Here is a 16,739-nt window from a genome sequence, read left to right on the forward strand (position 1 = left end):
GCTCCCACAGCCCGAGCGCCGCTCAGCTGACCGGCGGGCGCCAGACGCCGCGGCTTCCAGTTCGCGAGCGCAGCTGCGGCGGCGCGAGCCTCTCACGCCGACACTCCCCCTGCGCGCCCCTCCCCCACCCGGGACTGGGATCGGGACCGACTGGGCGCGAGCTCGCGGCCGCTTCTCCGGCGCCGGGCGAGGAGCGAGGCTGCGGTGACGACCGGCGGCTGCGCGGCCATGGGCGCGCCGGTGTCGCCCTAGGACAGGCGCGCGGAGACCGCAGCCGGAGCGGCGAGCCTTCCCGAGAGGCGGCGGCGGCAGGAGCAGCGCGGCCGGGATGAGCGGGAGCGGCGCGGCGCCCGGCTCGGGCTCGGGCTCCTCCCCGACCGCCTGCCGCTTCGCGCACTACTTCGTGCTGTGCGGGATCGACGCAGACAGCGGGCTGGAGCCCGACGAGCTGGCGGGTAAGGCCGGGCTACGGCGGCGCGGGGGTCCCCTCAGGGACGCGAGGGACGCTGCGGGGACGCGCGGGAGGCGGGTCCTAGACAAAGTCGGTTCCCGGCGGCGCCCGCTCTCCATCCGGACCGGCGCCCGGGAGGCGATTTAATGACATTGTTATTTATTCCGCGTGCAGGGTGCGCTGCTGAGCCCGCGGGCGTCGCGCCGCTGAGGGCGCCCGCCTCAGGCTTTGCCTCCAGGGCGCGGGGATATTAATAACGGGGGCGGGGGCGGCCTCGAGAGCACGGCCCCCGCCCGGCACGGTCCACCCCCCCTCGCCCGCAGCTGCACGCGGAGGCGTCCGGTGAGTCACCGGGCGCGCTACCTCCCCGGCCTTGCCGCGATCCCGTGCATCCCACCCCCCACCCTCTCCGCCAGACTGCGAAGTTTCAGCCCTGGCACGTGACGCGGCGCTCAGGCCCCCTCGGGGGAGGCGGCGACAGAGACCGCTGGGCTGCGGGGGTCGCGTCCACCGAGGCGGTGATGGCCTGCAGGGCGAGTGCAGGCGGGAGGCTGTTGGACTTCATCCTTGACTGTTCCCGGTCTGCGCCGCTTCCCGTCTCGCGTTCGGCGATGACGGTGGAGTCACCTTTTGGAATGCTATTTGGCAGTGTCACGGGAGCTGGGGAGGACCTTTGATCGCTTGGGACTCGGCACGACGCTTTGTTGACACCACCTACACTGTTTCTGAGTTTAGTAGTTTGACATTCTCCCCTCACTTGGGTGCACCGTGTGTTACTGCCGGGCTTTTCCTGGAGGGGCACCGGTCCCTGCTCTTTACCCATTTGATGGCGCAGTGCAGGGCAGAGCTGGGAACCGGTGCTGGGAAAAGGGGCCGTTAAAGGATGATGGGGGGGGCGGGGCGGGTAATGAGTGCTCAGTGCCCGGAGGAGGCCAGGGAGAAACGACCCATTTCATTTTTTCACGCCTCTTTCTTTCTGCTTGCCTTCTTGGGATCTGAATCTTGATTTTGTTGTTGTTGTTAATGGATGAGACAAGTGACATCTATCGCCTGAACTTTATCTGTGTCAGTGTTAAACACTTAGGTCATAGCTTTCCAGAACAGCTTGCTTTGGACATAGCATGCCTTATTGCTTGCACCAATGTGTATTTTTGTTTTCTCTTTTACTTTTTTGGGGGGTAATAGAGGGGACTGGGAAGGATGTAGTAAATAATAAACAATAGTAAACAAATGTGTTCAGCTGTAAGATATCGTATTGATCAACCCGTGTCTTAGCTAAGCAAATATCTTTTTAAGCCAGGCTCACAGCAAAACATTTTCAACAAAAACTGTAAGTCTAATTTTAAAGATTTTTAGAAAGGAGGGATGAGTACCAGGTTTTTCTGTATGTGTAGTTATATAATCATGTTGTTTCTTCAATTAAGATTTCATGTACATATTAAGAATGGCTTTGTTAAGGAATATGAAGTTAGAAAACATGTCTGCAGAGAGATTTGGAGAGATTTCTCTTTGGGGATTGAAGGGATTATTTTATTTTTCTAGAGTCCTTTCTCCCCTAAACATCCTAACCATTTGTAGTAAGGGGTCACTTGGAGGCCTTTTGTCAGTAGTGACTGATGAAAGGAGAAAGCCTGTATTTTTTTCTTTTCTATCTGAAGTCTATATGCCTAGGAAAGCTAAAACAACACCTGTAGGTGTGGCCTGGGACTCTTCAGGCACAGTGCAGATGGCTTTAACAAAATTAAGCAATAAAAAATTAATTTCTGATTCATTTTTTAGACACTGACTGGCTTCTTCTTTTGGAATACTACGCATGAGTGTGGATGCTTGTTTGAGATGTCTGCTCATAATATTTGGTGTTTTGAAGTGATACTTTTGTCTAATGGTAATTTCAGTATCGGTGATGATTCATTCAACAAAGAGTTTTGAAAGCCTTAAGGTGTAGATTGTGTTCCAGGCAGTGTGGACAGCTGTGAACAAAGCAGTCAAAACTCCCTGCCGTCATAGTGCTTACATTTTACCGTAAACAAATAATGAAAATATATAGTTTGCTAAATGTCAGTAAGTGCTATGAGGGAAAATAAAGCAAGGAAATGAGACTAGGGTAGTGCCAGAAGAATGGTGGTGGGATGGTGGGGTTGCAGATTTTAAATGAGATGGCTAGGGAAGGCCTCACAGAAAAGGTGACCTTAGAGTAGAGCCTTGATGGAGGTGAGGAAGCAAGCCATGAGGATGGTCTTGGGGAACAGCACTGCCGGCAGAGGAAACAGTGCATGCGGAGATGAGGTGGGAGAGTGCCTAGTTTGTGCAGGTAACAGTAAGGAGGCCAAGGTAGTTGGAGCTGAGGGAGGAGGAAAGTAGTAGATATGATCATAGAGAAAGGGGAGGGGAGATTGTGTAGGGCCTAATGGACAATTGTTGAGCTTTTACTCTGAGATGGGAAGCTACTGGCAAGTTTTGAGCAGTACAATGATGAAACTTGATGTACTCTCTAAAAGGATTGCTGGGCTGCCTTGTAGACTGTGTTAGGGGTAAGGTTAGAAGCAGACCAGCTAGGAGGCTCTTTTGTGAGGTGGGAGGTGTTGGTTGGCTTAGACCAAGGCAGTAGCAGTGAAGTGGTGAAAAGCTGGATTATTTTGGAGGTAGTGCCAGCAGGACTTGCTGATGAATTGGATATGGTATTCATATTCAAAGAAAGTGATCAAAGATAACTGTAACATTTTTGGCCTGAACAATTATAAGCACCTTTATTTACTGAAGTAAGAAGACTGATAGAGAAGCAGTTGGGACAAGATTAGTTCAATTTTGGACATGTTAAGTTTGAGATATCCATTAGACATTCAAATGGAGATGTCAAGTAGGCAAGGAATCTCTCAGGGGTCAAAATTTTTATATAGACATAAATTGAAAGCCATTGGATGACATTACTCAGGGAGTGAGTATAGATAAGAAAAGAGAAGAAGCTCAAGGGTTGAATCCTAGAGACACTCCCAACATTCAGAGGTGAGGAGGATGAAGAGGAAACAACTGAAGAGATTAAGAAGTATGGCTGGTAAGATGAGAGGAAAACAAGAGAATGTAGCATCATGTTCCTAACTAACCATCTTCTTGACTGTTTCCACAGAGCTTCATTTGGGGAGGAGGACACAAGGCCAGTGAGTTAGGCAAATTAGTCAGGAGGTTGTTTCTGTTTTGCTGCATTAATTTCAAAGTTAAATATAGTTAAGTTTCTATTTTACTTTTATGGAACTGATCTATTTTTATCACACTGTTTCTTAGCAAGTTGTCACTCTGCCTGTAGAAGGTCTAAGTTGACTTCTGTTAAATATAAATTCTACTGATTGCTTTATAGACTTTTTTAGAATTCACATTCTGCAGGTGGTGGAATAAATTTTGAAATTTATTGGTTGAAATAAATTTATTTCAGTTGGTGGTTGAAATAAAATTAAGGACACAAGCCATATGATGAAGTAACAGTTAAATAGACTAATACCTTATGATAAAGTTGTCAGGGCTATAGATTGTTTTTTATTTTTATTTATTTATTTATTTTTTAAAAGATTTTATTTATTTGAGAGGGAGACAGCGAAAGAGGGAATACAAGCAGGGGGAGTGGGAGAAGGAGAAGCAGGCTTCCCACAGAGCAGGGAGCCCGATGCAGGGCTCGATCCCAGGACCCTGGGATCATGACCTGAGCCGAAGGCAGATGCTTAACGACTGAGCCACCCAGGAGCCCCTGTAGATTGTTTTTTAGACAGTCGTCCTAGTGAAGCCTAGCTTTACCAGCAGTGGAAAAGACTTCTTTGGTATGTATATATTTCATAGAGAGACACAACCTCCCCCCCATATATTTCATAGAGAGAGAGACACCCCCCCCCCCATATACTGGTATTTCCTTTTGTCCTTTCTTTAGTTCATCTTAGCTGTTGTGCTTCTCCTACTCACTGTATATTTTTAAAATTCATTTTATCCATAAACAAATATGTCCCTTTAGATATTAAAGTAGAAATATTTACATTTTTTAAGTGTTAAATATATGAAAAAGGTTTCAAATTGATTATTGCATAAAGAAGAAAGGAGGTGTAAATAGAAGTTGTTGGAATTAGTTGACATGTAGGAAGGCAGACATCATTTTGAAATTTTCTTTTTTGCTTCTCATTTCCTCTAAGACCTAGCTGTAGGAATTTACATGGCTTGATTTATAGCAGCAAATCTTTTAGGCAACAGAGAAATTAAGGACCTTTATTTAAGTAACATAAATATGCAAGCCCCCAAGAGGGAGCTTATGGTCTTTGCCTCTCTCTTTCATAGTACCTTATACGTACGTAGTGTTTAATAAATGAATGAGTATAAAGTTTACATATAAGTCCACAAATTGTGTGGTGGCCAGAGTATTCTTAAAGCATTCCAGTGGTAGTTTGGGTTTAGTTCTGCTGAGGAGTACTGAAGTATGATGAGTGCAATCCCTGCCACAGGCCCTTGTTTAAATCTCTTCCTTGGTGCCTCTATTTATTTTTAGCTTTGGTTTTCTTGGGTGTGGTTTTCAGAAGAGCTTTGGGGCAGTGAAGACCATGGTCTAAATTCAAATATAGTTAACCCTTGAACAAAAGGTGGGGGTTAGGAGCGCTGACCCCTCTAGTACAGTTGAAAATCTGCATATAACTTCTGACTCCCCCAAAACTTAACTACTAATAGCCTACTGTTGACTGGAAGCCTTACCGATAACATAAACAGTCAAATAATACATGTCGTGTATATTACATATATTACATGCTGTATTCTTACAATAAAATAAGCTAAAGAAAAAAAATAAGCTACAGAACTACTTTATTTGAAGATTTATTTATTAGAGAGAGCGCTTGGGCAAGTCGGGGGGAGGGGTAGAAAGGAGACAAGCAGACTCCCTGCTAAAGACGTGAGGCTCAATCCCAGGACCCCAAGATCATGACCTGAGCCAAAATGAAGAGTCTGACACTTAACTGACTGAGCCACCCAGGAGCCCCAGAAAAAAAATTTTTTTAAAGATTTATTTATTTATTTTGGAGAGAGAGTGAGCGAGCACACATGCATGTGGGGCAGAGGGAGAGACACTCAAGCAGACTCCCCACTGAGCAGGGAGCCTGATGATCTCACCACTGTGAAATCATGACCTGAACGGAAACGAAGCCTCAGAGGCTTAACCAACTGAGCCACCCAGGCACCCCGAAAATAAAACGTTATTAAGAAAATCATAAGGAGGAGAAAATACATTTACAGCACTGTACTGTATTTAGTTTTTGAAATCTGCATGTAAGTGGACCTGCGTAGTTCAAACCTGTGGTGTTCAAAGGTCAGCTGTACAAAATTTGGTTGATATTGACCGTATCATGCCACAATAGTTCTGAAAGGGACCTTAGACATCATTTATGGTGAAGAACCCAAGGCTGAGAGATTAAGGACCCTCTCAGAGAACACATTTGACTAGCAGCAGACAGCAGACTAGAGCCTAGTTGATCCAGTACACTGTGCTCCATAGTTATTTTATTTAAGCGTACAGAAGAAATGAACTTGACTTGAGTTTAACAAGCATTTCAGGCTTGTCTTTATTCCAGATTGCATGTCCTAGTTAAGACTGCTAAAGTATGCCTTTTAAAAACTGGCCTGCTGTACAGGTTTTATGGGTTAGAGCTGCCCTGATCTGACCACCGTTGGTAGTATCTTAGTTGTTAGTTATCTTGTCATTGTTAATCTTAAAAATAAAACTGCCAAGTTCTTTTACCAGGAAAAGTGGGTTTATTCAAGAATAGCGGAAAATTGTGATTCAGGACATGCAAGCAAGCTACAGCAAAACCATAGGCAAGTCTGGAGAAGAAAGTAGAGTACCCCTCTTTTATAGAGGAAAGAGGAGAGTCAGGAGAGGCTCTTAGAAACAAAAAGTCCATTGGGGTAAACTGGGAGTTCAAAATGTAGTGGCCTTTCAGTGTCACTGAGTTGTGACAGTCTCGTATTGGCCAGGCTGTTGCCAGGCAAGGAGAAAACCTTCCCTCCTGGGGCTGAGGTGGTAGTTGGTTTTGCAAGGTCTCTTTTTCTGGGTTCTGCAAATGAAGACATGTGATGCGGTATGAGAGCTCCCCCTTCTGGCCTTTGGCCTCCAATTTAGTGAGGTTTCCTTTTATACATTTCACACCGTCTGGCCCACAATGGATTATGTTTGGGAGTTTAAAAGGTTTGGCCTGTTAACTGAAAGGCTGGGGAAGGAGAAATAAAAGGATGTGCCTCCATTCTAATGAGGCCAAAGAAGATTCAAGGTCTAGTTACTATGATACAGTGCTAACTTGATTTTAAAAGCCACTGGGAATAAAACTCTTTATAGTGAAATTGGCCCAGTAGTGAGTGCAGCTAAACTCTCAGTAATAACCCCAGGGCTCAGGCTTCTGTTCCATTGGTTAATGCAGGACATACCAGCATAGGGAGCTCAGAATATGAGACGATGAGACAGGGAGGGAAAGGGGATGAGAGAAGGACATAAGTGTCTTTGGAGAAGAAGATAATAGTAAGAGAAAGGGAAAGAAAAAGGGGATGGGGAGAGACAGAAGAGGCTGGAGGAGTACAGGTAACATCTGCTGAGGTATTAAGACAGACTGTTCTGAAATTCCTGAGTATATCCTTTTGCTTTTACTAATTCCACTGTTGGTTACAGATATACTTGGAGTAATAAAAGTGTCTAGAATACAGTGCATTATCAGTCATAATTTTCATGAGGCTTCATAGAGAAGAAAACATTTTCCTCTTCTGAAATTCATTGGAGGGTAGAGACAGTTTTCCTACGTAAGATACTTTAGGAAACAAGTGCCATTATATCCAAACCCTTAACATTTCTGATGGATAACAACCTAAATTTTGTTTTTAGGAAAGCCATAACTAGCCAGTACACTTTGGATTAATTGTTCAATGTTAATTGTTTACAGTGTGTCAGGTTGTAGAGTATATAGTGACAGTCACCATTCTGTAAGAATCTACAACGAAATAGCAATAATCAGTACTGCTTTCCACATGGCAAGCACTGTGGTAAATGCTTCATAGTTATTGCTTCATTTAATCCTGGCAACCACCGTAGCAGGTGGCATTATCTTCTCTGTTTTGCAGGTGAGGAAACGGAGACTAGGGAGTTCAAGTACTTCACCCAGGTTCATATAGTATGTATATGGGAGGAGGGATGGACATAAGTGTCTTCTTACATCCTGAGCTCCCTATGCTGGTGTGTCCAGTATTAACAAATGAACAGAAGCCTGAGCCCTGGATTGAAAAGTCTGTCTGGCATGATTCATTCATGTCCATAACCACTACATTTGCCACCTCCTTAATAACATGCACTATATCATACAGATTGTAAAATCTACCAGTGTAGGGACCACATGGATAACCTTATAATCAAATGAGATTATCTTTTAACTTCTTACAGGAAAGATACTAAGAAGGGGACTACTGGGTCTTTATGACTTTCAAACCTGGTTATTGTCTCTTTTTATGGTCAGCACTGGTAATGTCTCTTGCATGAATGAATTCCTTTATTCATTCATCAAAAAATTAGAAGAGTATATATATGATGTTACTTTTGTATTTATTAGTGAATATATATAAAGGTAAGATTTTACCATTTAAATATAAGGCATTTACTACATAAATCTTCCATTTTTAAAAAAATCTCTTTGCTCTTTTTACTGGGTTTTATCATCTGTCTTAGCATAAATTCTTATTTGTTCTTAGATGAGTTTATAGTTTCTAAAAGGAATGTATGATTGCTTGTGAAACTATAATTAGAGCTGGATGCACAGTTAGAAGCCAGGAGTCCAATCCTGGCCTGTGACTTAGGACATCTGGGGGCTCAGTGTTTTCATCTATTTCGAAGGGGTTAAGTGAAGTGACTGATTTCTGAACATACCACTCCTCTTTTCCATGAGTCTGAACTTGTTTTTGAGTGGAAAAACTAAATGTATCTGTTTAAAAAAAAATTAATCCTAAATGACACAGAGTACAGGGACTGATATATACCACATATGCCACATGAGGACCAATTGAGTAATTATAATTTCAGCCACAAGGAAAGGAAAAAAAACAATTAGTCTTTGCAGTTCCCTATACAGGAAAGGTACAGTTTTTAATAAGCTTTTTGAAATATTAGTATCAATTCATGGACTCTCAATTATTATCTACATTGGCCCTTAGAGAGCCAGGGACCCGTTTGAAATCACTGTATTAGATAATCTCTTGAAGTCTATACTAGCAGTATGAATGATACTGCCACCTATCCACAAATGGGATAGGCAGCGGGAACTTAGAATAATTTTTTCCATGTAAAATTTTTCAGTAGCTTCCTTTGTATTTGGATTAGGATTCAAACTCTTTACCCTGTGTCTTAGTTTGTTCAGGCTGTTATAATAGAATACCATAGACTGGGTGGCTTATAAATAACAGAAATTTATTTCTCACAGTTCTGGAGGCTGGGAGTCAAGTTCAAGGTGCTGGCAGATCCCATGTCTAGGGAGGGCCCTCTTCCTGGTTCATAGATGGCCTCTTGTGTGGAAGGGGTGAGGGAGTTGGATCTCTTTTATAAGGAAGGGCATGAATCCCATTCATGAGGGCTCTACACTTCCCAAGGGCCCCACCTCCAAATACCATCACATTGGAGATTAAATTTCAACATATGAATTTTGGAAGGGACACAGTTTATAGCCCCCTGGTTTGCAAAGCTTTTCATGATCTGGTCTTTGCCTACTTTTCCAACATTTTCTGATTGGATCACTCTTTCCTGCTATGTTGATTTTCTTGAAGGTCCTTAAAAACAGTCAGCTGTTTCTTGTCTCATGGTGTGTTCATCTTCTCTTCCTTCTCTCCCTGGAATCCTCTTTCTAGACCAGCATTGTCCATTATAAATATAATACGAGACACATGTAGTTTTAAATTTTCTAGTAGCCACATTCAAAAAGGTAAAAAGAAATAGGTGATATTAATTTTAATGATATATTTTATGTAGGTATCTAAGATATTATTTCAGCATATAATCAACATGAAAATTATTAATGAGATATTTAATAGCCACATGTGACTAGTGGCTACCCTCTTGGATAGTGCAGCCCCACATCTTTGCAAGATTGGCTTCTCATCATTTAGATCTCTACACAAGTGTTACCTCCTCAGATTGGCCTTCCCAGATCATCCTGTATAAAATGGTGTTCTTCCTCCCCTTGCCTGCCCCACTCTTGCCAAGAACCCTACTTTATTTTCCTTATAGTATTTAATGGCACCTGACAATATACTATGTAAATGCATTTGTTTACTTTTACTTTTTAATGTCAGGCTTCTCTATTAGATTGTTGGCTACTAGAGGGCAAGACCTTTGTCCTTTTTATTGTATATACAGTGACCAAAATATTGACTCAAATAGATTGTTTGAATAAGTGAATGAGATAATTTGAGATGGACAAAAATATTTTTCCTTTTTCTTTTATTACTGGCAATAAAAATCAGTATATTTGATTTATGTGTGGGTTTTTTAACTTCTAAAATGGAAACTAGAGTTTTTTAAAAAATGAGAAACGAGATTGATGAAGAAGCAAGAGAGTAGATGAATGATTAATTTTTTTAAAGGTACATATTAGCTTTCTGGTGAGCTACAGTAATTTGTTACTAGCCTATTCTCTCTTGAAATAAACTATGACAAATTAATACTCTTTTTTAAAAAAACAACTTTATGCAAGCAAGTATGCAGGTAACAGCAAGGTTTTTTTAATTTGTTTTTGTTTTTTAAGCATGTAACATATTTATTTATAAAGTAATGCCAGGTGATGGCACATAAATGATGGGTAGTGTTTATGAAATTTCAGAAAATGTTGTGCTAAAGATTACTTGTAGCTTCAGTTGTGATTTTAGAGGAATATCTTAGGAAATTGCAATCATAGTTTCCTTCTTCATGGGCATCCCACATGAGTTTTGGACTTAGCCAGGACAGTTCCTTTGTTTCTATGAAGTTTAATCCTCTAAATATTTTTTTCCCATGCATATTTTTTTCTTAATTTACCTTGTATAATGTTCTGTTCTGCCTCAGGCTTGACTTGTTAAAATGGCACATGTAGGGGTGCCTGGGTGGCTCAGTTGGTTAAGCATCTGACTCTTGATTTCTGCTCAGGTCATGATCTCAGGGTTGTGAGATTGAGCCCTACATCAGGCTCTGTGCTGGGCATGGAGTCTGCTTAAGATTCTGTCTCTCTCCCTCTCTCCCCCTCCCCCTGCCCCCTTCCTCCTACTCTTTCTCAAAAAATAATAAATAAAATAAAATGGCACTATCTAATGACCTTTTTGCCAGAGATTCCAAAAATTTTTAATGTGAAACTATTTTTTTCACATTACTTTTTTAAAAAATTTTATTTATTTATTTGTCAGAGAAAGTGAGAGCAAGCAAGCACAAGCAGGGGGAGCAGCAGGCAGAGGGAGAAGCAGGCTCCCCGTTGAGCAGGGAGCCCGATGCGGGACTCAATCCCAGGACCCTGGGATCATGACCTGAGCCGAAGGCAGACACTTAACTGACTGAGCCACCCAGGCGTCCCTTTCACATTACTTTTATTTATTTTTATTTTTATTTTTTTAAAGATTTTATTTATTTATTTGAGAGAGAGAGAATGAGAGACAGAGAGCACGAGAGGGAAGAGGGTGAGGGTCAAAGGGAGAAGCAGACCCCCCGCCGAGCAGGGAGCCCGATGTGGGACTCGATCCCGGAACTCCAGGATCATGACCTGAGCCGAAGGCAGTCGCTTAACCAACTGAGCCACCCAGGCGCCCCCTTTTCACATTACTTTTAAACAAAACAAGTGTAAGGAGCTAAGAAGTGAGAATTTTAGGAAAAAAAGTGGAGATATTTTATATGCTGCTGAGATAGCACATCATGACGATAAGTCGCTTTCTCAGGCATCCCTGCACCTTTTCCAAGAATCTGTGACTTTTACTAATTTGATTCTAAATTAAATATTATAACTGTTTTAATTAACATGAACTTTTTGAATTAATACCTTTCATTTTTTTTTTTTATAAACTTGTATACGTCACTGATACAAAGGTATTTTTGAATTAATGCTTTCTTTAAATGACTTTCAAAGGTAAGTACTAGCACTATTTTTTTTTTTTTTTTTTTTTTTAAAGATTTTATTTATTTATTATTTGACAGAGAGAGACACAGCGAGAGAGGGAACACAAGCAGGGGGAGGGGGGAGAAGGAGAAGCAGGCCTCCCGCGGAGCGGGGAGTCCGACGCGGGGCTCGATCCCAGGACCCTGAGATCATGACCTGAGCCGAAGGCAGACACCCAACGACTGAGCCACCCAGGCGCCCCAGTACTAGCACTATTAAGTCAGAAGTAGCTCTAGGAAGTCACCTTTATACAGTGAAGCCGTGAAAATAGCTAACATTTATGGAGTCATGAATTGTGGTTGGTGATTTATAAACATTACTTTTAGTCTTCACGATAACTTGGTGTTATTTTCCTCATTTTATGTGAGGTGTTCCCCAAAGTCACAGTTACTAAAAGCTGGGATTACCTCCCAGGCTTTCTGGCTCCATTGCACCTTGCTGCCCCTCCAGATCCTCTAGACCAGCTGTCCTCAACCCGTGGGTGGTGACACATTAGTGGGCCTGCCGTTTCTGAGCTGAGTCACAGTAATTATTAACAGTAGTTGAAATACTGAGGTTGTAAATGATGCAAGTTTTAAAATAAGTGGAATGGAATCAAGGTCTTCCCTCTAACGATGCTGTTCTCACTCAGTTCCATTCTCACGTGCTTTTATTGGATGGAAGAGAAAGACGTGGCATTATATGCACACTGCAGTAATTGTGGATAGCCGATACATAATGGGAAAAATACCTAGTTAATGCTACTGCTAAGCGACTATTCCAGATGAGCTGTGAATAGTTTTCTTTTTTTTTTTTTTTAAAGATTTTATTTATTTGACAGAGACACAGAGAGAGAGGGAACACAAGCAGGGGGAGTGGGAGAGGGAGAAGCAGGCTTCCCACGGAGCAGGGAGCCCGACGCGGGGCTGGGATCCCAGGACCCTGGGATCATGACCTGAGCCGAAGGCAGACGCTCAACGACTGAGCCACCCAGGCGCCCCAAGCTGTGAATAGTTTTCACATATTCATACTCTCTTAGGAATACCACTGCAAAAGTAGTCCATTTGCTTCTCTTCCCTGTAGTTTTTTTTTTTTAATTTGTTCATAATCTGAGGACACACATGTTTTTCAACACTTATGCTAGTCTAGACAACTAGATACTTTTCTAGAGACTATTCTCAATTATAAAATGTGACAGTGTCTTGGAAAGAGCTTTGAAGTACAGAGTGCAATAAAAATAGGTGAAATTATAATTTTAGAGTTGTAGAATCTTTTAAGTTCAACCCGTCTGCGAGGACCAGAATGTTGAATGCTTAGATATAGGTTCTAAACTGTGAAACCCAGTTTAAAGATATTTTTAAGTAGTCTGTTTTCTAGATCCCAAATGCCTTGGGATGTAAATCCACCTGTTTTACATAATTTTCTCCTGCCCGAGCCTGGAGAATCCAGGTTTCTGCTTTGAAGACCATGTTTTCTTGCCCTTTCCTCTTGTCTCATTTTCCAGTATAGCATGTTCATACAGTCATTTATTTAACACAGGGACTTACTCTATAGTTTGAGGAAACAGTGTAGAAGTGATACATAAGTTTTTAACAATCTTTTTTTTAAGATTTTATTTATTTGACAGAGAGAGTGCACGCTCATTCGTGTGCATATGTGCGCAGGGGGGAAGGGCAGAGGGAGAGGGAGAAGCAGGCTCCCCGCTGAGCAGGGAGCCCCGATGCAGGCTTAACTGAGCCACCCAGGTGCCCAGTTTTTGACAGTCTTAATTGTTCTGTACAGTTTGGCACAAATTTGCTCAGGCCAGGCTTTTTGTACATTTTTCCCCCTTAATCCTTTCTTCAAAGATCACCCTTACTTTCACGTTAGTCCTCATGAAGCCACTTCCTATTGCTTTTTTAGTTGTCTCTTTTCTATAAAGAAGAAGAAATACTTTTGATAAAAATTTCCAGTGTCATCGATAGTGAAGAGTTTTTAATGTCTAACTCCTCCAGTTACCTTCATCCGCATCAGAAACTGGGTAGAGTTTCTTATTGTCCATGGCTTTTTCAGGTTTAATACTTTATGTTTCTAGTATGCCTTCAGTTTCTTTTTCTTTTCTCATGGTTCGTTGAGAAAACAGGGACAGTCAGCTAGATCAACAATATTCTTTCTATGTAATAAATTTATATTCTTTTTTTTTTTTTCTTTTTGCTGTAGACTGGGACTAAAATAGCAAGGAAGGATTGTTTCCCTCTAGGTAGATGAGACAGGAATTGTTGTGAAGGGGAGTGACCATCTCGGACTCTTGTATGAGTCCCTGATTATAAGAATTGGCATCAGCGTATCAAATGGAATTCCATGAGAATCAGCTACAGACTTGCATAGGAATAGCTTGAGCAGCAGAAATTTAGGGCTGGTTATAGGTTTAAAGATTATGGATGATTCACTTCCAGGACCACAGTGTTTTGTTCTATTTTCTAGGTTAATTTCTCTTCGCTTCAACTTTAACCCTAACCTTTAAGGAAATTTACATGGCTGAGGTAACAAGATAACAGATTGTTTAAGAATGTTTCCCATCTCTTGTCTCAAGTGTATTCTTTTTCTTAATAAATAAACTTTTGTCTGGATTTCAAAATATTCTGGCTCAGCTCCAGGGAAATGAGCTTTCCAGCTTGACTTCATTTGCTTTGTGCCATTGTTCACGAGAACAATGACTGTGATTTCACAGTTTATTAGAACACAAGCATTGGTACCACTGAGGTGATTATGCCAAAATAGGTTATTTTGTTTAGTTGTTCTCACTCCTGTCTGGCAATGCTTATTTTTCCATTGGCAGCCCTAGCTACCATTTGATTTTAAATAAATACGTGAAAGCTGTGTGTGCTTAAATGTAAAATTTTGTGTACTCCTCACAGTGAAGGATGGACAGGCCTCATTTACTATGAACCACTTGTAACCTGTCTTGTCCCTGGTGGAAGGGGCCAGTGGGGAGAGTGTAAAATACGGGTGTATAGAGGGTGGAAGACAGTGGAAAAATCACACCTTTTACTCCAAAAATCCTCTTTTCCTGATCTTACTAATCTTTCTGTCACCCTCTCTTCTACTTGGAACACAGATTTTATGGTTAGAGTGTGAAAAATTGTACAGAGATATCCAGACAAGTGTCCTAGACCCTGGAGCTCCCACAGGTTTAATTCCCTGCTGGAGGAGTCATTATAAAGTCTCTTGCACAAATGTTGCACCTACTAAAGTTTAACAAAATCACATTCACTCTTACCTGGAATGAAGAAGAAGAAAGCAGGAGAAAAATTTAGCTTTTTCTGAATGTGGCCAAGAAGTAGACCTACTTTGTTGAATCATTAGGGGGCAGGGGCCTTGATGTGAAATGTCTGTTGACATGTATGCACATTTAGTATTTATTTCTGTGCCCCATTGAACTCTGTTGAATAGATCAGGTGACAGCTTTTATCTATCTGAAAGTCAGTCTTTGAGGGACAACTGAAGCATTGGTGTATGTGTGGGAGAGATTGGTGGTGTTTTTTTTTTTTAATGTAAGAGAAGTAACTTCTTAAATTTCTTTTAAAAATACTTTTGTAAAATTCAGATTTGCTTTGGGACCTAAAGGAGAGTGTAAATGGTTTTATTATTTTAGTAAATACAACTGAATAGTTTTTGAATGTCTTCTGAAATGAGATATAGTCTCCTCTCAAGTGTGGGAACTGTTTTATTCCCTGTTCCCCTGTTCCCTGACCTCTGCCTTTTGACCCTGCTGCTTTGTGATGAGATTATAGGCCTTTGAGCTTTCCCCAATGTACCCAAGGTTTCCTTACACAGCAACATAAAACTTTATGCTTCCTTAAAAGATATTCTTAGAATTGAGGAGAACATTCAGATTTAAATGTGGACATGCATTTTGTAAATATTTTTTCTTTAAAAAGTCTGTTTTTTCCTTCACACTTTCCAGAGTATCTGCATATTTTCTAATAGTAACTTTAAAGTTTTGTGGGTATTTGTATGACTAAATGTGGTTTTTCTTTCAAGTAAAACTTTGTAATGTTATTTATTTAGGAAGAGACTAAGAATTAGAGCTTTCCAGGATAAGGGAACCCAAGAGAGACCCAACTGTTTACTCCCCATTGTTGTCTATTAGGTATGAAAAGTTAAAATTTGGATTTAGAGGGTATCGTGCAAGAGCAACAAATTGAATATTTTCAGAGAAAATCAAGGCATTAACCTGCTTGTCTTATAATAAATGCTTTTTAGACACTTTATTAGATGCTTAAAATAGAGTAGGAAGAGAATCAAGGACAAACAAAAGGAGATGAGCCCATTTGGTTTTGCTACCTGTTGGTACGCATGTAAGAGGTTGTTTGGGGGGTTTTTTTCCCCCAGACATTTTAGTAGGACTTTCTGAGGAATGTCTGTTTTACACACTGAAATATTCCACCAGGAGTGAAGTAAATAAAATAATTGGTTTGAAATAATAAAAGGTAGTAAGTGCTTTTTTAAAAATTGTGGCTTTTAAATTATAAAAGTAGGGGCGCCTGGGTGGCTCAGTCAGTTGGGCGTCTGCCTTCGGCTCAGGTCGTGATTCCAGCGTCCTGGGATCGAGCCCCGCATCGGGCTCCCTGCTCGGCGGGAAGCCTGCTTCTCCCTCTCCCTCTGCCTGCCTCTCTGCGTACTTGTTCTCTCTCTCTCTCTCTGTCAAATAAATAAATAAAATCTTAAAAAAAAAAAAAATTATAAAAGTAATGTATGCTCATTTTGAAAACTGGAGAATACAGGATTGCATTAAAGAAAACAGTGATCACCTGTTATCCCAGAGGGGTAGAATTTAAAATAAAAATAGAAGTTCTGATTTCTAGTCACTAATTAGAAGCCAGAGTGACCATTTTACTGAAGTTGTGTGGTTAAATGAGCTGAGCAATCATCTGAGAAACACAGTAGCATTTTTTTATGTCAAAGTCATTGCCACTGATTTAGTATATGACATCTTTAAAGATCTCTGTAAATAATTATGATTGAAAGACTGAATAAATAAATGAAATGGCGTTGTCCACCTCAAGTATTTGAGGGATAAAAATTAAATTCTTAGTACTTGCAGCAAGTTTTTTTAAAACCAAAATCCTTTATACTACCAGTAATTAAGGTGAAATGGGAAAAGAAAG

The 16,739-nt window shown here is 41.3% G+C and overlaps 1 protein-coding gene across 1 annotated transcript in view; it reads left to right on the top strand.

Annotated features, from left to right (window-relative positions):
• The first annotated feature begins 274 nt into the window (after window positions 1-274).
• Window positions 275-16,739, top strand: part of DENND5B (DENN domain containing 5B) — a 185,025-nt gene continuing 168,560 nt past the window's right edge. Inside the window, exon 1 of the mRNA XM_021690540.1 lies at window positions 275-455. Within this exon, the coding sequence (XP_021546215.1) occupies window positions 329-455 (127 nt within the window). The 5' untranslated portion in view covers window positions 275-328. The remainder of the gene's footprint in view (window positions 456-16,739) is intronic.

This window comes from Neomonachus schauinslandi, chromosome 5 (assembly GCF_002201575.2).
Source record: "Neomonachus schauinslandi chromosome 5, ASM220157v2, whole genome shotgun sequence".
In the NCBI taxonomy this organism is placed as follows: Eukaryota; Metazoa; Chordata; class Mammalia; order Carnivora; family Phocidae; genus Neomonachus; species Neomonachus schauinslandi.